The sequence below is a fragment of the Rhipicephalus microplus genome, chromosome 4, assembly GCF_043290135.1.
Source record: "Rhipicephalus microplus isolate Deutch F79 chromosome 4, USDA_Rmic, whole genome shotgun sequence".
NCBI lineage: Eukaryota > Metazoa > Arthropoda > Arachnida > Ixodida > Ixodidae > Rhipicephalus > Rhipicephalus microplus.
The window spans coordinates 214,748,036-214,769,881 of record NC_134703.1 but is presented as its reverse complement, the minus strand read 5'-3'; the positions used below and the strand labels follow the sequence as shown (position 1 = coordinate 214,769,881).

At 45.2% G+C, this 21,846-nt stretch overlaps 1 protein-coding gene across 8 annotated transcripts in view; it reads right to left on the bottom strand.

Moving 5' to 3' along the window:
- Positions 1-21,846, bottom strand: part of LOC119172975 (cell adhesion molecule Dscam1-like) — a 2,235,730-nt gene that overhangs the window by 1,883,752 nt on the left and 330,132 nt on the right. For all 8 annotated transcript variants that reach the window (XM_075891768.1, XM_075891770.1, XM_075891774.1 and 5 more), the window contains exons 5-6: positions 14,442-14,706; positions 12,870-13,037 (exon numbers count right to left, since the gene is read on the bottom strand). In XM_075891768.1, the coding sequence (XP_075747883.1) occupies positions 12,870-13,037; positions 14,442-14,706 (433 nt within the window). The remainder of the gene's footprint in view (positions 1-12,869; positions 13,038-14,441; positions 14,707-21,846) is intronic.

Here is a 21,846-nt window from a genome sequence, read left to right as displayed (position 1 = left end):
ACGGACGTCCGTGTAAGTACGGACGGAATTTCGCGATAGCCCAAACGAGGGCTAAGCATTCCCGCTCAGTTATAGAATAATTTTGTTCCGCTTGCGACAAAAGGCGGCTAGCGTAGGCTATCACACGGTTGGTGCCATTCTGTATCTGAGTGAGTATAGCACCAATGCCATGGCCGCTTGCATCGGTGCGAAGCTCTGTTCGAGCCGTTGAATCAAAATGAGCCAACACAGGTGGTGAGGTGAGGGCGATAATTAGCGACGCGAAGGAATGTTCTTGGTCCCTTCCCCAAGAGAAGGCCACATTCTTTTTGAGGAGATCCGTGAGGGGCCTAGCAATATCCGCGAAGTTGAAGACAAAGCGGCGGAAGTATGAGCAGAGCCCAATAAAACTGCGAACTTCTTGTGTGGAACGCGGAACCGGGAATTCTCGGACTGCACGGACTTTGTCAGGGTCGGGTTGAACACCAGTGGCGTCAACAAGGTGGCCGAGTAGTTTAATCTGCCGACGTCCAAATGAACATTTCGACGAATTCAGTTGGAGACCAGCGCAACGAAAAACGTCAAGAATTGCCGAGAGACGAGACAGGTGGCTTTCGAAGGAGGGCGAGAAAACTATTACATCATCCAGATAGCAAAGGCAGGTCGACCATTTGAAACCGCGAAGAAGAGAGTCCATCATACGTTCAAACGTTGCCGGGGCATTGCACAACCCAAAAGGCATGACCTTGAATTGGTAAAGGCCGTCGGGTGTGATGAATGCTGTCTTCTCGCGGTCGCGGTCGTCGACCGAAATTTGCCAGTATCCGGATCGAAGGTCAAGGGTCGAGAAATAGTTGGCGCCGTGGAGGCAGTCGAGAGCATCATCGATTCGGGGTAAAGGATAAACGTCCTTCTTGGTGATCCGATTCAGGTGGCGATAGTCGACGCAAAAGCGCCAGGTGTTGTCCTTCTTTTTAACTAAGACCACAGGGGAGGCCCAAGGACTCGATGACGGCTCAATGACGTCTTTACTGAGCATTTTCTCGACCTCCGTCTGTATTACTTGGCGCTCAGCACGTGACACGCGATAAGGGCGTTTGTGGAGTGGACTGGCGTCGCCGGTGTCGATGCGGTGGGTTACGGCACTTGTGCGGCCCAGGGGACGGTCGTCGACGTCAAAGATATCCAGGTAAGAAAACAGAACACCCCGGAGCGCCGCAATTTGGGAAGGTAAGAGGTCGCTGGATATCATTTTGTCGAGGAACGCCTTATTTTGCGACGTGATGACAGGTTTCGCCATGGTCTTAGTGTCAGGTGTAAAAGAACAAATCGAACATTCATCAAGGGTGGAAAGATCGGCTAAAGTGATGCCTTGGGGAAGAACTTGGGTCGACGTAGAGAAGTTCAGAACTGGAAGTAGCACCGTGTTGTTAGCAACAATCACTATAGTATGTGGTAGTGCGATGTGGTGCGTAAGGGTCAAATCAATGAGGGGAGCTACCAGATAGTCTCCATCAGGAACGGACGGGAAGGGCGACAGAGGAACGTACATAGCAGCCTGGGGCGGTAGCCGTAGAGACTCCACGGATCGTAGCCGAGTGCGACTTGGAGGAGTGAAATCGGAGCGCAAAGGCAATTCGAGCCATAAGATACCGGTAGAACAATCGATGAGGGCGGAGTGGGTGGTTAAGAAGTCAATTCCAAGGATGACGTCGTGTGGGCAAGCATCGAGGACTGCGAAGAGAACGGAAGTGTGGTGGCCAGCAACAGTAACGCGGGCAGTGCACATACCAAGTACCGATGTTCGACTTCCGTTAGCAACTCGAACAGTAGAGAACATAGCTGGTGTGAGAACTTTTTTCAGGCGAGATCGAAGGGTAGAACTCATAACAGATACTTGGGCACCAGTGTAAATTAGAGCAGTAACGGCGTGGCCATCAACGAACACCCGAAGTAAATTTCGTCTTGATATTGTAGCCGGTTGAGGGTTTTCATTCCGAGTCGTCAACGCAGCGCCACCTCCAGGAGCTGCACTCGTCAGTTTCCCGGGGAATGGCCAGAATAAGCCAGTGACGGAGAGCGGCGGCGTTGAGGGGAGCGTGACGGCCGACCCTGAGGTGACGGCGAGCGGCTTGACCAGGTTCTTTGGGCGACGACGTCAGCGTAGGACGGTTCGGAGCGTGGAGATGAACGGCGGGCTGAAGAGTCCTGATTATGGTCATCCGAAAAACCGGGTTGCGAATAGTGTCCACGGTCCTGACGGCGGTCGACATTACGAAAGCTTGGCCGGAAATACCCCCTGTTGCGACAATGGCGGGAGATGTGCCCAACTCGAGAGCAAGAAAAACAGATGGGTCGATCATCGTGCGTACGCCACTCAGATGGATTTCGGTAGCGTGGTGTAAACCGAGGAGTCGAAGCTGCCGCAGCGACAAGTGGGGCAGAGTGGTGGTCAGCGTTGTGGACAGGAGTGTGGACAGGAGTGCTCATGGGCTGCCGCTGGGGAACCTGGACGCCCGTGTTAGCAAACTCCTGGCGTACGACGGCTTGAATGAGCGAGACTGTTGCCCAGTGGTCTTGCGCAGGGGGCTGATAGGAAGCGGGTGCCATGGCTTCCAGCTCCTGGCGAACAATTCTTGCGATATTGGCAGGACGCGCAAGTGAACGGGGCGCTGCAGAATCCTCGCAAGACGACGTCGCAGCAGTGTTTGGTAGTCTCGCGATGTGGTGGGTGATTCGCCTGCTTTTTGCTTGTTCAAATCGTCGGCATTCGGATATGATGGAGTCGACAGTGGTGCAGTTCTTGCACATTAGTATGTTGAAAGCATCATCAGCAATGCCTTTCAACACGTTGCTGATTTTGTCCGCCTCGGACATGTTTTTGTCCGTCTTCCGGCACAGTGCCAGTACGTCTTGGATGTACGTGACGTACGACTCCGTCGATGACTGAACACGCGACGCGAGGTCTTGCCTGGCTGCCATCTGACGAGCAACTGACCGACCGAACAAATCGCGAAGCTTTTGCTTGCATGTGTCCCAGCTGGTTAATTCTTCTTCATGCGTCTCATACCAGGCGCGTGCCGTACCCCTTAGGTAGAACAGAATATTTGCCAGCATAAGCGTTTCGTCCCACCTGTAGTGCTTGCTGATGCGCTCGAATAATGCGAGCCATTCTTCGACGTCCGTGCTGTCCGTCCCGGAAAACGTGCCAGGGTCGAGAAGATGGGGGGGAATCACAGGTGATGGAGCCGGCGCGGATGGCGAGGCCTGAGTGCCAGTTTCAGGCATCGTGGCTGGAGAAAGCTGGCGTCCACTGCGGAGTTCCAGAGCCGGGTTGTGTGAAGAACCCGCACCTCCACCAAAAGATGTTACGGGGAAGATTTATTCACCGAGAGCTGGTCTTGCTAACGGCTTAAAGAGCGCACAGTCATGCAGGCCAACGGGAGAAGCTCTAGAGTCCAACCCACTACAACCACGTTATCGTCTTCTTCATTTGGGTGCCAATTCAGCTGTGTCTAGGTGACAGTTTCATACACGTATCAATATAAAACGAGAGTGCGCTGAAATTAGAAAGGAAAACGCTGCTCTCAGGGCGTCGCACGAGGCAATGCATTGTGAGATAGACCGTTTGAGAAAGTTGGTGCACGAAAATTCCACGCGCCTAACTACTCAGGATCAATACTCTCGAAACAAAAATATAGAAATTAAAGGGATCCCACGTACCCCTAATGAAAACCTTGTGCAATTGCTTTCCAAAGTTGGTGACGACTTGGGGGAGCCAATAAGTGAACAAGACATAGAAACATGCCACCGTTTGCCAGCGAGGAGTGCCACTTCGCAAAGTAACACGGCACCAGACCCAGGTGTTGCAAAGAACAACGAGGTACGCCCTCATGCAAGCGCTGTTCCCGATCGGGGTAGCAAAGCAGGCAGTGATGCCCCCCTGAACGAAAACATCGTGGTTGTTTTCAATCGCCGAGCTAAGAGGGATGCCATCGTTAAGAAAGCAAGGAGAACTCGATTCACAGCTGAGGAACTGGGTTTCACAACTAAACAGTCTGTTTTCGTAAATGAGCACCTTTGTCCCCAACTGAAAAAATTGCTGGGTATGACGATTGCTCGGAAACGGGAAATGAACTGGCGCTTCGCGTGGGCAAGTGGTGGCAAAATATTTGCGCGTGAAACGGAAACATCTCGTGCAGTTCAAATCACATGTGAAGCTGACTTGCACAAAATGCACGCGGCCACTTCAAGCAGCCGCGGGGCATCTAGCATGCCGTAGGCTTATCTGATTAGCACTTTTCGTTTTTTCGGCGCGACCTTTTTTTTTCTTGTTCTTTTTTTCCTTTTGTTAAGATGGCGATATTACCACGTGATGTCAATATACCTTACACTAGTGGATATTGCAGTATCATGCACTTGAATGCTCGCTCAGCTCGCAACAAGCACGATGATATAACTACGTTTCTCGACAAATTCTCGTTTAAATTCGACATCTTCATGATTTCTGAAACTTGGTACACGTGCAATGATGAGGTACTATGCTTGCCAACGTATAAATCGTTCTTTCTAAACAGGCCCTCTCGTCGAGGGGGAGGTGTTTTGCAACTAATTGCTGACCACTTAGTTTGCAGCCTTCTCTCAGAATTTTCAGCGATTACACCAGACTATGAGGCATTATCACCAGCATGTCACAAGTATGTATATGTGGTAGTTTATTGTCCACCTGACGGAAAAACAGAAGCGTTTTTCAATTTCTTGAAAATCTGCTTACGTATGCGTGCACTAACAAGTTGCACATTATCATAGGGGGCGACTGCAATTTAAACCTTTTACAGCAAACTGAAACCACTCGTAACTTCCAACTCCTACTTGATTCCTTTGCGTGTGCTAATATTATTACTGAACCTACACGTGTCACTTTAGATACTGAAAGCCTTATCGACTTACTTATTACAAATGACATAAGTGATTCAACCGTATCTGGAACTGTTATTGCCGATATTAGTGATCACTACCCTATATACGTGTTTCAAAATCGCAACGAGTATCTTAATCGTGCAAAATTATCAACTCCAGAATCATACAAAATACAGGAAATTAGTAACAAAACATTAGACACTTTTAGGCGTGAAATAGCGCAGATTTGTTGGGATCCTGTCTATAAATCAGTTAACGCTAACGAGGCGTATGAAATATTCATGTGCCTGTTAAGAAAAACTTACCATAAGTGTTTTAAATATAAAACTGTCGAAACCCTGAAGAAAGGTCAGAAACAATGGATGACGCGAGAATGTCTGGAAATGATTAAGAAGAAAAATCTACTGTACGCGAAATTCGTGAAAACAAGACACCACAACGATCTTTCGGAATTCAAGCGGTATAGAAATTTTGTAACGAAGCAACTGAGAAAAACTAAGGATGCGTACTATGAAGCTCTCTTCAAGAGGGTTAGCACTCGTGGCGACGTGCTTTGGCGAGAAATAAATAAGCTTCTAAATAGAAGTTGCTCTCGAGACAACGCACTTGAGTTAAACATAGATAACAAGATAGTAAAGGGTCAAGAACTTGCTAATAAATTTAACGTGTACTTCACAACGCTGGTGTCCTCTGATTTACCAAACCTTTCTCGTGCCTGTAATAGTGATTACAGGGACTTTCTAGGTGTGCCAAACATGAGCACTGCATATTTTTTAAACACAACTCCTGAAGAAGTACTGTCTGCATTTATGTCACTAAAGAACACTACTGCTCGGGACATAGATGACCTACAAATTAGACCTATTAAAGCAGCACTTGATCTTTTGTTACCTGTTCTTACCCATCTGTTTAATATCTGCTTATCCACGGGAGTTTTCCCAGAAAAAATGAAGCATGCGAGAGTTAGTGTCTTATACAAATCTGGTGACCGAAATATTTTTTCTAATTATCGTCCGATCTCGATACTTCCTGTTATATCTAAAGGGCTAGAGAAAATAATATATCAACGTGTCATGTCTTTTTGTGAAAAGTACTCTATATTATCACCGCATCAATTTGGCTTCCGACGGGGCATGTCCGCGGAACTGGCTCTCCTCACACAAAAAGAACTCATACTTAACTCATTTGAAAAGAAACTGTTAACATTGGGTGTTTTTATTGACTATTCCAAAGCGTTCGATAGAATCAACTACGAAGTACTCTATGCAAAATTGCGTCATTATGGTTTTCGGGGAACCCCACTTGACTTTCTGAAATCTTATTTATCACAAAGAAAGCAATCTGTAGTTATAAATGACAGCCAATCCTCCCTACTAACCATAACGTCAGGTGTACCTCAGGGCAGCATATTAGGGCCCCTACTGTTTAATATTTATATAAACGACATAACAAGTGTCAGCAGATATGTGGAGTTTATAATTTATGCAGATGACACTAGTATATTTTTTCATGGTAATGATTTAGTTAAGCTTGCAGACTCAGCCAACAACATTCTTAACGACATCTTCATTTGGAGTACTGCAAATTAATTAACGATCAACACAAAAAAATCCAAAGCTGTGGTATTCGCACCGGTTCAGAAGGCTGTCTGTCGTGGTTTGGATATATATCTCGGGCCCGAAAAAAATGAGGTTGTCAAATAAGTTTCATCCTTAGGAGTAATTTTTAATGAAAATCTTAATTGGGATGAACACGTTAATAAAGTTACTAGAAATATAGCTAGGACGTGTGGTGCTCTCTCTAAACTTCGACAGATACTTCCAGCAAACATTAAACTTTTAGTCTATAATACGTTATTTTCATCTCACATAAACTATTGTAGTCTAGTGTGGGCAGATACATCTAAAGCAAATCGGAACAAAATATTTTTACTGCAGAAAAAAGCGATTCGTCATATTGCAAGCGTACCATACGACGCACATACAAGTCATTTATTCAGAGAATATAAGATCTTACCGATCGATCACATACACAGTTTCAACCTTATTATGAAATACAAACAAAGCTTGCTATCAAACAACGCTTGTTTTCTTAAACAGTGTAACCTCAGAAAAAATACACAATCCTATTATGACATTCGGAAAAGGCCTTCCTGGTTTGTACCTTATTCGCGAACTAATCACGGTTTGAGAAGACTTGAACACTGTATTCCAGCTTGTTTTAACATGTTTGAAAATAAAAACATCGACATCTTTATTATACATAAAAAACAACTTAAGAACCTTCTCATCCAAAATGGCGGCGTGTAGTTTAGCATCTTCTAGTTGTCCGGCTACAGTACTATATGTAAAAGAAACACCCTATAATAGTGCTTGTGTAACATGGCATCCTATAATGTTTGCTTTCTTTGACATTTTTTTTCGTTGCTTTTTTTTACGAGTAAAACATACAACATTTCACTCGTCAGTGTTTTCCTTGTGCATTAAAATTCGTGCTTTTCGCATACCCAGTGTTGTAAACGTTGTATAATCATTTTGTAATACTTTGGAAGCCGTTTAGCAACGTGTGCATTGTATCATGATAGACCGCACGCTGTTTTCTTTTGTTTTTTGTTGTTTTTCTCTCTATGTGGTTTGCTTATTTTATGTAAACCTGAAACTGATGTAATTTTGATGCATTTTCTTTTTATTTCCTAATTTATTGAAGTTTGGAAAATCGACGTCAAATTGTTTTGTCATGTTTTGTGCTCTGCTGATTTTGTAATGCCAAGTGAAAAGGGGTAGAAGCCTCGTCAAGCTGCTAATATAGCAGCTTTTTGCTCCTATCCTTGCGTTTTCTTTTTCGCAGCTCTGTGAAGAAAATGCTCAATAAACTGAAACTGAAACTGAAACTGAAACTGAAAAACTGAAATATATATCGGAGGTTACACAATGAGCATTCAAGCAAACAAATTACATTGTTCGTGGCGCAATGGAAATTGCCTATTATATTGAGAGTGAAGTTTGACAGAGCGCTTTTAACAATTGGCGACGTGGTCATGTGGCGGCACATCTTGCAGCGTGCCTTGTTACATAGATGACACCCCACATAGACTGGCGTTTGGATGACGTAAGTATAGTATATCTCGTTGGTTTCTCGATAGGCAATAAACCACTCGTGGAGGCTCCGGTAAGACGTCTTTGAAACTATGGCTCTGCATTAGTGTGTTGTAGTGCTTTTTGAGGCCCGCGTTAGCGTTGTGAATTGACGGCAAATCTGTCAAAATTAAATTGATGTGCTTCCGGTGCGTCGGTTCTTTATCCGATTTCAGAAGCGCCATTCAGTCCATTGTGTCGGGACGCATGATCGCGTTGTCTACAATCTGATGTGGGTACTTTTGTACTGTTAGGGCATTAGGAAGCTTATCGCAGTTCTCAACAAAGTGCGAATTTTCGGAGCACAGCCTCTTGAAGCGAAGTGCTTGTCTGTATGGTATACTCATCTTACAATGTTAAACATGGCTGCTTTTGAAAGTAAAGTATTGGTGAACGTCGGTGCGTTTTCTGTGTACTTCAGTATGTATTTTTTCGCCACATAGAGATACTGAGATATTCAGGAAATAGATAAATTCTTTCGAGTAGGACTGTGACAATGAAATGAATGGTTGAACTTTGTTTAGGTATGCAATAAAGTCATGAGTTCCGCTTCACCGTGGTTCCATATTTAAAATATGTTGTCTTTGGAATGTTTGTGGCAGTACTTCTGTAGTCTACATGTTAAAAGAAAATGACTTTCTAATTAGCCCGTAAATACATTCGTAAATTTTGGACTGATTTTGTTGTCCATTAAGGTGCCACTGAGTTGTACATAGTGATCACCACCAAACTCATAATTGTTAAGCTCCAGCATGAGTTTTAATAATGTGGCTAATGTACAGCTATCAATACATTTGTCACATAATGAGTAGTTGTAAGCATTTACCACCTAACGAATGCCGTCTTCGCGGGGAATAATAGTGTAAAGCGATGCATTATCTAATGTTACCAGCAATGAGTCAACCGGGACCTTTTGGTCAATGATGTCAGCCAGGAAAGGAGAAGGGTCCTTCAGATAGGACGGAAAAGTTGGAGGTAGTATACTAACAAGGCTACCGACATAGCTGGAAAGCAGCTCGGTGACAGTGGCACTACGTGACAACATAGGACAACCGGGGTTATTGCGCTTTTGTATTTAACGAAATAGGTAGAACCTTTCTGGAACGGGGCTTACAGAGACTAATGAGTGCTTTTCTAGGTCGGTAAGTTTGTCATCTAGCATATATGATTCATTGTATCCGTAACGACATCCTTAAATATTTTGCTGGCGTTGTCCCTGAGTCACTTGTAAAATGTTTCATTATCAAGCTGTCTCTGGTGGGTCCCCTAGTCCAGGGTCCTACTGGCCTTGGCGGCTCGCTGAGCAGAGCAACTTGGCTCTCGCGTTCCTTGCTCGTAAGCCAGACTACTTCTCAAATGGGTCTCTTTTTAAAAAAAGTAAAATTAGAGAGGTTTAAATTAACGTTTCCAGGCGTAGCGGGCAACATATGAGCTTTAGAATAGCATTTGCGCTTCCAGAAAAAAATCTACAGACTTTAGCTCTTCTCTCCCCCACCCCCGTAAACACGAATGCACGGAAGCCTCAACACCAGCGTTTTGCGGGTCTTGTGGGCCACACGTGCCGTAAATTTTTAGATTTTGAGAGAATGGGCCACAAGCGCGAACGGTGGCTCACGTTACGAAGCATGCGCAGGGGCAGCGACCACAGCGCAAGAGCTTTTGATGCGCTATTCTAAACCTGCCAAATTTGAGTCATGAGTCCACACGTCCACCTTCTGTGCGTGACAGATGGCCGCTCCCCACACCACGTACGTGTGTCCTGGTGCTGCGTGGCGTTAACTTTGTTCAAGTTGATTAGATTGGGGTACGGGTTAGTTTGAAACTGGCGCCAGTCCCTAGCCTTCCAAATCGCTACTTCGGGGTGTGGTCGGCTGAACTTTTGCCTTTTTTTCTTTGTGTCGGCAGGATGTCGTGCGGGGTGACTTGAGGTTCTTCGAGAGTGTCTATCGGTACTGAGATACCTAATTCGCGTCTGCCCTCTCCTTATGCTACAACCCAACGTGCGTTGCACGCCGAATGACGGCGTGATATTGCCGATTGTGTGTCCCTAAAATTTTATCTGTAATTTTTAGCACAACACTTTTGCAACAGCAAATCACTTCACGAAACGAAAAAGACCAAATCACAAAAATGACCGAAATCAAAACAATATATGACCTGAAATAACCCTAAAAACTGGGTAAACCATTTGTCCTCTAGCGCACTACCTTTTCATTTTCTTTAGCACCTACTATTGAAGTAAAAATTTACTGTCATGCTGAGTTTTTGAACGTAGGAAGGGCAGTAATTCTTTACCCCAAAAAGGTTTTTAACAAGTATAGAGAGAGTAAATTTTTACTGGCTCCTCAAGGCTTTTTAGGGGATTTCTGGGAGTTATTTCCGGTGGTAAAAAAAAATTGACGGGTGCATTCAACGAGAGTCGACAAATTTATTAAATATCAATTGACGGCAGAATTGATTACACATAGATTCACCTACAGACAAACACCCACACACAACAAATGCAGTACGAAATACCACTCGGACAGACTGCACGCGTTAATCGACTGCACTCGACATTCTGGTATATATAGGCACGACTTCTTGACCTGCCGTGTAGTACTGGTAGGAGAGCTCTTTTTTACATCGATTAACAATGGTTAAAGGTGCAAGCGTAAACTTGAGGTGAGCTGCAGGCCGCTAAATATCACACCGACCATTTATTATAAGTCTACCCCATCTCACCTTTTTGACTATCCAATAGTTACTTGGCACACCGGGCTCTTGGCCCCACACGTGCTAGCACTGCTGGTGCACAATTCCATAAAATATACCTAAGTACGCACAAACCATAGAAGCTCTATCATTTTCATTGAGCGATGGTGCACAGAGGTGCAGCACGTATTCATGACAACGGGCGTAGAAGAACGGTGCACGCCTGCATACAAGCTTCTTACCGACAGCGTACTAGGGCTTTTCGAGGAGCACGGCTATGCGATGACACACAGCTGGCGACCACAGAACACATGTCCTGTGCAAATTTCGTCGTCATTTCAGACACAAATGAACATGTGTCCGCTATCTTACGAGGACGGGGCGATGTATCTACTTCTAACGAAAGAGAAGGACCACCATCTGGGATTTCTTCGTGCTCACCGGCAGCCGCTTGTTGGTTCCGTCTGCCTCGTATCGGCTTCGCGCTACATGTTTAAGAACAGTTGGTGCATGAGGCGGGCAATTCGGGCAGCACTTCACTCCAGCAGACATCGCCTTCTGTGGAACAAAATATATGCGATGCTTCTTTCACCGACCCCGGCGACACACACACACCCACTGGTGACTGCATGCCGCAGCTCGGCGCCGACAACATAGTAAAGCGTCTTGCTTATCGCTTCTCCGGGAAGCAACCACGAACGATGACACCAGATTGATTTTGTTACCACTGGCAAATCTTCGCGAAGTTGGCACGGAAGCGAGGTATCGGTGACATTCAGGTTTAGAGGAGCTCGGAAGCGCACGGTCGCTCGATGATGTAGCAAACACGTGAAATCTATTAGCTCAACCAGACTCACAGATGCCGAGCGTCTTGCACCGTCTGTCTCCTGGGCCACCGCAGAGCAAAAGCCAACAATTTGCGAAAATATGCAGGACAAACTTCCGCCGCAGGTGTTCTTTCTTTAGAGCCCCCCCCCCTCTTTTCTTTTCATTCACAGAATGCTGTCCTCGCTCATTGTGCTAATAGTGCTCCCATTTCCTGTGAAAGTGCGTTGACTACAGATCAGTCATCAAGCAAGACGATGCAAAAAAAAAACATCTATGATCCTCGCGTACCTTCAGGATTCATTGAGAGCGTCGCTAGGGGGGTATGGGGCAAAAGCCGCTGAAGCAGCTGAACCTTGCAGTCACGTGGTAATAAACTCTGAAACACAGGTTAAAAATCACGTGATAGAAACCTCCCTACGTGTTAAAACTCACTTTTGACATCCTTTTACTACGTGTCTCAGAGGTGGTGGTAAAACTACGTCATGAACCATCTTTTACTCAAACACGAAGTTGTAATTTTAAACACGAGAGAGTTTTCAGAGGTCCTGAGCCGCAAAAAGCCCAAACCCGGATAGTTTTTTGCTTACAGGGTACAATCATAGCAACCCTACGAACCGCCTCAGTTAGCATAGGTGAGTCGGCAGCTGTAGCATTGGCCTTACGTAGTGCGGAATACAAAACCTAGTTAAATGCTCGGACAGACTCCCAACAGCAGGCCGCCTATATATATATATATATATATATATATATATATATATATATATATATATATATATATATATATATATATATATATATATATATATATATATATATATATATATATATATTTATATATATATATATATATGTATATATATATATATATATATATATTGAAATAACTTGAAGATAGCACATAAGAAAAGGATCGTATTTACTAACGTTTCGGCCGTGGCACGGCCTTCGTCATATATATATATATATATATATATATATATATATATATATATATATATATATATATATATATATATATATATATATATATATATATATATATATATATATATATATTCAGTGGCACAACTATTTTCATTCCTGCTTCCTAAGGCCAGTTGCCAATGCTGGCAGGTTAGTTAATTATCCATACGTTCGTAGGTATATTACCACATCATATGCTTTTCGAGGTTTTTGTTTATGCGCTTTTTGTAGATTTTTATTGATATCGATTGAGTTTGGTTTAAAAACGCAAGTCGAACGTAAGTGAACTGACCTCTGTATTGTGCGTGGTGTGTTGTATAGTTGTTTTTCATACGAAGTTAAGTTCCATACCATTCGTTTCGTAAACTCCTGGTTGGATGAAGAAGCCGTCCTCGCGGAGCCAGCCGGTGACCTCTACGTCCTCTCGAACAAAACTGGGCATCTGACACTGCAAAACGGCAGTGTTGCCTCGCACCACGAACTCGTCGTAGACCTTGGTCTTGTACTCTTGGGCCACCACTGCATTGCGAAGCAAGACACCTTGAGTGTATACCGACGTACATTATCATCAGCACCAGCATCATGATCGTCATCATCGAGGCTACACCCACTTCAGGGCAAAGGCATGTCCCATGTCTAACCACTATACATATCCCTGTGCTTCCAGCGGCCGCGTTTTACCTGAAGACCCATCTACCCACTTAAAAGTGCCGTCTCCCTCTTGTGCGTTAGCCTTCTCTTGGAACCCCGTCAGTTGCCCCTATAGTACCAGTGGTTATCCTGCCTACGCGCTACGTACCCTGTCATAGCCCAATTCGAAAGAAGGCCTAAGTGGAACTCCTGGAGCAGAACGGGCGAGGCGGGTTCCGGAAGCTAGTGGAGCCCTGAACTAGGAGTCTCACCTACTTGATTTTTGAACCGCTCCTCCTTTCTCGCACTTTTATTAAAGATTTTCGCATTTCATTCGAATCCATCTTGATTTTGACCACGATGTTCTTAACACACCTTTTGTGCCTTGACCCACTCCGATCTCTCACTGTCTCTTGAGGTGTGCAGGGTGTATTAAAGAGTTTTAGGCCGCGCTGTCGTATGAATACATAAAAGAATGGCCTGGGAACTTTTGATGGAACCGACGCGTTCAGTATCATTTACTTACAGGACATAATGTGTGAAGCAAAGCTGCTGCACACTTAAAAATGTGCATCAAGACTTTGAAAGGATGAGTTTAAACATTCAACTTCTTCATTTCAGGCACGCGTTCAAATCACGCGGTTTCTCCATACTTTTGAAGTTCTTGGCAGCATCAGCCTCATACTACAATAAGCATACACAAACACACAAACGTCCTTGTATGCTCCATTAGCAAGATGCAGCTGGTGCATCGACGCATTGAGTGCTCTGCCCGCTAAACCGTTTGTACGGTCGATAGCTCTGTACTGGTGTTCTTTTCGCTGTCTTTGCTCATTGATCAACTACGTCAATTTCAGCGTGGACTTCCCCTTGGCCCTTTCTGTTCTGACTGGCTCCTCTCGAAGTATCATTAGCCTTGACTTGCCTCTTCTTCCATCTGCTGAGAAATCTGCCTGTATTCTGAGACTCGCAGGACGTGTTCAATTTTCCGCACCAGCTTCGAACCTTCGTTGTCCGTCTTATCGCCATCGTTCGTGCTTGATGATCGCATAGCGCATTTGCTTTACTGCCGCACTGAAAAATGTAATTGGCATGATACTTGCCGGAATAGCACGCTCCCACCAATGTCACATGCTAGTTTGGCGCCTTCACGCGTTTATCATCGGAACAGCCCTTTGGAATTTCAATACATCTTGTTTTTGTCGTACCGTGGTCACTCTCATTACCATATATAGACTTGACATACTGTATTTGCTACCTCCCAGTGTGCATGAACACGTGAACAGCGCTTACCTCCCCGTAAGTGGACCTCCCGCGACACAATGCTGCCGGCGTCGTTCTGAGCCACGCACTGAACCACTCCCGCATGGTGGCGCGCCTGAGCTGCACTGAACGGAGCCATGTGCAACGTGCCATTCGGCAGGAGACGCCGCACACCAGCCACTTCCTCCAGAGGTTTCTCCAGCGTGCCCGCGTGCAACAGCGAGACACCACCGGCGGCAGAGTGGCCGTATGCCACGTGTCGCCAACGAACAGTGGGAACGGGATCACCAAATGCCTGCAAAGTACATGTTCTGCTAAGAGCTGACAAACGGAAACACTGTCACTGATAAATCCAAGTAGCATATTAACCGTGTTGGAACATACTCGTCAGAATCACAGCAAAAAAAACAAATAAACAGAGTGCCTTTCTTCTATTTGGTGCTTTATTAGACAAGAGTTCTATTCTGGTGTCCACCACGGCTCCGCTGGCGTATTTCTATCACGAAAGGGAGAGAACGAGAAGGAAAAGTACTGTTGTGGGACACCGAAACCGCTACCTATAAATCCTCAGCGAGCGGCACCAGCCACTAGAACAAGTAGCATACGCTGTCAAGGGGGTTAACAGCAAGCCATTTATATACACCATATACTATTTTGTGGCCCTCAGCGCTTCAAAACTTCTGCGCGCTTTCGTCATCCGTACAGAGATGTTGCGATGAGCTCGCGTTGGGTAGACATAGTGTATATGCTACCTTTAGGTAACAGAGCGGCGCGTACCTTTTCCTTCCGCCGCTCTTCGGCATGCACCGTCACATGGTTCGAAATGACGTCAAATTTTATAATGAACGCAGTACAGCCAACTTTACATGAAAGATTGTGAGGCACTCATCCGTTCTCTGCCAACACCGACTTTAGCCGCATCGTGACCGTCATTACGGGCTTTTAGCTTGTACGTATACAATATGCTTTTAACAGATAAAATCTGGGCATGTACGGGTCTCTACAGAACGTAAACTTTTACGTAACGTAAAAAACCAACCGGGTAGGCTTTACGTTTGCTGCACTGTTCGCAAATCCACCTTCATTGGTAGAAACTCGCGATATCCGCGCTCCAGAGACTCCAGATATATTGTCAAAATATGCCGAAGTAAGAGCGCCACTAGCGATTATATCGTTTCAGCCGAATAATCAAAGCAAGAATGGCCAGAACATCGAAGCCACATACGTGTGAGCCCCCGAAATACTAGATACATGGCGCCATCTAGCAGGATCAAAGTGAACCAGGCAATCACAAAATTGTTATTGCAAAAACATCGCGCATCGTACGTCTCGCATTAAAACCATGCTTCGGCATTATTGCGAATGACCCACTTTCTAATAATTTTCACATCACTTAAGTAGCTGTTGAATTTAACGTCCCAAAGCCACCATAAACGTCGTAGTGGAAGGCTCCGAAAATTTCGACCACCTGGGGTTCTTTAACATTCACCTAAATCCAAACACACGGGCTTCAAGCAATGCCGCTACCTATAGCGATATACCACTTCACTGCATCAGAGAAATTTTGCTAAGCGCGCCCAGATAGGTCTACGGCACGACGCCTGCGCCAGAAAACCACACCGTATTTTTCTCCTGTGCGTGTGATGACTGGCTTCATTGTACAGCCGTTGAACGTAATGGCGGACCTATGCGCAACTCTGCTCCTGTACTGTTTGATTGATTGATTGATTGATTGATTGATTGATTTATACGCGGGGTTAAACATCCCAAAATCACCATATGATTCTGAAAGACGCCGTAAGGAAGGGATCTGGAAATTTTGACCTCCTGCGGTTGTTTAACGTGCACCCAAATCTGAGCGCACAGGCCTAACACAGTTCCACCTCCATCGGAAATGCAGCCGCCGCAGCCACGATTCGATCATTTTACCAGCGGGTCAGCAGCCAAGCTCCTTAGCCACTGGACCACCGCGGCGGGGTGCTTCTGTGCGGAGCAATATACAGGAACTTTGGCCTTCGGTAGAGTGGCTGTATATGCTCCCTGCGGGAGCAGAGTAGCACATAGGTCTGCCATCTTGTGTGGTTAGCAACAAAAGTTATGCAGCTGCACTCTGTTCTTGCAGGCGACTTGCTTACGCCGATCGATGAAGTGTGTCGCCGGTCGCCAGTCAACGTGATTGGCATGTCAACAACCCGCAAAAACACAAAAGGTCTGCTCTTTCGGGACTGCGCCACGGGAGTTTAAATGCAATTTCTATACTGTTCAGTAACGCAAAGTACAGAGGCCTAGCGTAGCGCCAAATAGCATGCACCGCCGCTGCAGCTGCACGGTCAAGTGGCGCCATCTACGGAAGATAAAGAACAACTAGTAAACTCAAAATATAGATACTCGGAGACTCAAAGAGCACCCCACTAAACCTACACCATATAATAATTCAGTATGTTTTTTTTTTTTTTTTTCAAAATGGTGCCGAATGCATCCAAGTACTTGGTTGTCGAAGTTTAAGCTCATTATTCTAAACCAAAGAAAAGCACCTGTTTGTAGCTGACGAGCTATTTAGTGTATTACGGTCACTTTATAGATTCCAGGGCGACAGCGACCGCTCTCGGCAGTGTGGCCTGTGCAACAGATTATCCGCAGTTCATGGTTGCTAGCACCTTTGGAAAACAAATGTGCTAGTCCGCTACCTACCTTAAGTGATTCTAGTGTTGGGTTTAGCGTAGGGCAGGGTTGGGCGCCATGCCTCTCGCGTTTCGATGAGCGCCACCTCCACGAAGCGTGGTCTCTCCTGCGCGAGCTTATCAGAGTCGTGGTTCAGGATAGAAGGAAGGTCGAATCGCTCGCTGCTGTGGCCGAATTGATGAATGCAGGACTCTGCTCACACAAAAAGAGGTAAGAATTGCGAAAGTTTTTTGCGCTTGTCCAGTGTATGCTTCTGATTTCACTTCGTGCGTCATTGTTTCTGGTTGAACAACGTGCTTGAAATGTGGAGATATGACAGCTCTTAGTCCACGCTCGTACTGTGTATGCTTATTTCGTGCGTGCTTTCTACTTGAGACACACTGAAAGTTTCGAGCTGCTTGCCGTTCTTCGCGCGAGATTGCAATTCATTGCTGTAGTACCCTTCGGCCTTGTGGCGAAACAATGCACATTAAATGCTCAGCTAGCTCTGTCAAGACGCGCTTCACTTTCGGTTTCAACCAATTTCTAAAGAAGAGGATGAGCTACGTTTTTTGTCGATGCGTGCAAATATAGTTTCGTATGAGCAATAAAACTTGAGTTGCTAGTCAGCGCCTGCGTCTGTGTTTCTCTCTTCCGTCCTGGTAAATACGCACTGTTTTCGCGTCGATAGAAGCACCTAGTCGCTCAAAATGTGTTATTTCACTTTCTTGATCAAGGCGAAGTGAAATGACACTTGTACAAGAAAGAAGCCGGAAAAAAGTTAAACAATGGCATGAATTCTCGGTCCCGTCATTTCTATTCTGAAATGTGGCAAGCCATTCGATTGCATCTGGGTTGAACAGGTTGATAAAGACCCGATCATTTGTCTTGTCCATCGCCTCATTGTCTATTTCGTACACCATGCAGCGCAGTTAGTATTTGCGCTAAGCATTCTATACCATGAAAGTGTTATATGCCGGCGTCCACCAAGATTCCTGCGACAACGATCCGTTACGAATATGACGCTGTTTATTTAGCGTTACCGAATGAGTAAGAAAAAGAACATTCAAGAGAAAGTTCGTCCGTCGGATTTCGAACCTCTGGCTCCATGGGATACGATGAAAAGTGCCCGATGCCCTGAAGACTCACCGCAGACAGCTAAATATACAGCGATAATAGAATGACAAGAAGGGCTTTATTTGTGCCATGAATGCGTGCTTTCCCCAGTGGTGGCAGAGAAACCAGATTCTTTGCACCGCGTGGTGGCGCTGTTCATTGCTCGGGCATTCAGTTCGTACTGGCGCGGTAGATAGACGTCTTTATCGAAGGCTCCCGATTAACTGCGCAGATAAGTGTTATTACAAATTTCGAACTTGCTTTATAATTATTATAGCAGCAGTGTAAACCTTTATTGCACTTATCACATTGTATGGCCTCTTGGGAGGTTAGTCACCAGGTATCTACCTGTTTGTGTGTGGTTTTATTTCCTCTTGCCACCCCTTGGTGAAGGTGCACGTACACCGAAGACGCAAATTTTCTTAGTAAAGTTTAGACTTTTTTGTTTATGGCAGGGTTCGTTGTACGCCGTGGTTTGTAGTTATCGAGTGGGACAATTTACAAAGACAATTGATGTCAAAATGACATGAATAAAAAGACTAAACTGTTCAGGATGTGGGGTGGGCTTGAAAATAGACGGAAGCAGAGACGCAAATGCAGAGGAGGCTGACGCCAAGTGTAGGCAATGTGAGGTCGAGGAAAAAATGGGGAAAATGATGGTTGTCCACAGTGAACTGCTGAAGAGAATTGCCAAGCTGAAGTTTGTGTTGGCGACTTAGCAAGTCAAAATGCCCAGCTTCAGCGAAGAATTAAAGGGGGGGGGGGTAGGAGGGTACAAAGCAGCTGGCGTCACAGGTTCAAGTAACATACAAGTGCGGGACACTCTAGCTGAAAACTCACAACACGTGATAAGCGCCGGTGATTCAAATTTAAATCGATGCGCAAAAGCAATCAAAAAGATAGTAAAAGGTGACAAGAGGGTTTCAGTAAGGATATTTCAGGACGTAAGCCAGAAGCAGTCATGAGACAAGCGAGCGCAAAACTCACAACTAAAGCTGAAAGACGAAACCTTGTGATAATTGTGGGCGGTTTAAACGATGTCTCAAATGAATATTCAGCAGGACTAGCGACCACACTGGCGAAAGGGGTCGATGACAGGCGCGCCATTTCCTCTGAGGTACAGGTAGTCATATGCACAATATTGGAGGTACCGGTACGCGATGGCAACCTGCAAAGAGTGGTTGTCGACGCAAACAAAAATATATGGCAAGTTATTCGAGAGAAAGGCTTTCAGATAGTGGAAATAAAGAGAGAGGGGCATAGGTGGGTTGGTTTTAAACGAGTCAAAATTCGCTTCGATTGAAGGCTAGGTCATGAAGTGGGTTGGTGACTATCAAAACGCTCAGTAGCTTTTTCGTGGGGCACGTGGGCCTTTCAGTGTACAGGCATGGCCGGGCTAGACTGCACCTCAACATGACCAGGCTAGACTGCACCTACATGCTCACGCAAGTGCACTATAGCCTGGCCGTGGCTGGAGTGACCTGCAAGACCTGTCGGCGGCGGCACGCTGACACCTCGGTGCGACTCGTGAGCGAGTGGCGCTCTCCACGGGTGCCATGAAATGTGTCTGGATCTCTCCGCCAGATGGCTCTGCAGCCCACTCGGATCTACTTAGACTGTTCGAGCTAGAGCTTGCTAAGGCACGTGACAAGTCACCCAAAAAAGTGAGACACAAACCCAAGAGTTTGTGAGATGAGGAAGTTAGGAGAGCTATAGCAAAACGTCAGGAAGCCTCTAGGAAACACAGACATGCTAAGCAGCGGGGTGAACCAACAGATGAGGTTGAAAGAAAATGGGACATCTTTCCAAACCGTAGAAGGGAAGCATCCCTTTTGATCAACAAAAAATGAGAAGAAAGGGAGCTCAGTGGCTGGCTAAAGTACATGAAAAGAATAGAAAGGCAGCTGAGAAATTTTGGAACCATCTAAACTCCCTAAGATTTGAGACAAGCCAATGCCAGAGGTTTTTAACTACAGATCAAGGTGTTAGGCTAGAATTGGATTAAGCTATTGAATATATAAGAACAGGGATGACAGAAAATTTTCAACGAAGAAGTGCCTTATGCACCATAGCGGACAAGGATTAATTAAGTGGTGCAGTGGCTCTATTTTCAAAACGAAAGTGGAAAAGGCCTGAGACTAACGTTCCTAGTAGTGCATCAACAGGCCCGGATCACAGCCCAATTATGCTGATAAAGACAAATGGTCCCAAGTCTAGGCACTTTTAAGAGAGGCCGCGAGCAAAACAGTATTAGATTGTGGAGTCCCCGATGGATGGAAACTAATCAGGCTGAAAATGACCTCAAAAGAAAAGGCGGACAAAGCTGACATAAACAACTACCGTCCTATAACAGTGACTTCAGTGGTCTACCGGCTGGCGATGCAGATTATAAAGGAAAGACTGCAGGCATGAATAGAAGATGAGGAGGTGCTAGGGGGACAGCAGAATTGGTTTCGGAAACACAATAGGTTAGAAGACAATCTGTTCTCACTGACGCAGAGCATCGAAATAGCAGAAAAGGAACTCAGGCCCCTGTGGCTAGAATTTTTGGATATCAAGGGAGCGTACGATAGCGTGGTTCAAGAGGACTTGTGGGGAATACAGGACACACTAGACGTGGAAGATGGAGTCACTCATTTTAAAAGGAAATTTATAAAATAACAAGGTAGTTATGAAGTGGGAAAAACAGGTATCCAAGCCCGTAGATGTGAAATGGGGACTTAGGCAGGGGTGTTCTCTGTCACCCTTGTTATTCATGACGTACGTACAAGGATTAGAGGCCAAATTAGGGAAAAGTGGACTTGGCTTCAACCTCTCTTTCGTCAAACAAGAAAAACCTATTGATCAGGTACTACCAGCAATAATGTACGCAGATGATAAAGTGCTAGTAGCTGACAAGGAAGATTTGCAGAGATTGATGGACATCTGCGGCAATGAGGGAGGTAGGTCAAATTTCAGATTCAGTGAGAAAAAAGTCAACAGTCATTATTTTTAATGATAATGAAGGTAGTGAGCTTAGGACACAGGAGGTCGCGCTAGAGATAACAGATGAATACAAATACCTGGGCGTATGGATAAACAATGAGACCGAGTACCAAAGGGAACAAGAAATATACGTAACGACTATAGATAACAGGATTGCAACAGTGATGAAAAATACAGCACTGTGAAACTACAGTAGGTAAGATGTCGTGAGAGGAATATGAAAATTGGTCATGGTTCCTGGTCCGACTTTCGGTAATGCGGTCTTGTGCATGAGATCACAGGTTGAAGCAAGATTAGAAATTAAGTAACGTTGAATAATTAGGCTTTTTTAGCAGCTCACGAGAATACGCCAAATCGGTGACTAGAAACTGATGTGGGATGGACGTCATTTGAGGGCAGGGAATCTAGCAGCAAAATTAAGTTTGAGAACTTGTTGAGAGAAATGGGGCAAGAGAGTTAGGCTAGGCAGGTTTTCGGTTATTTGTTTATGAAGAATGTCAATACGAAATAGAGGAGGCGAACGAGAAAACTGACGAGTAAATACCAAGAAAAGAGCGGTGGGTAAAACCAAGAAGAACTATTGGTTAAGAAGAAGGTGAAGCAAACGGAGACTGACATGTGGAGAAACGCCATGATCAAAAAGTCCACACCAGAGATCTATCGAACTTTCAAG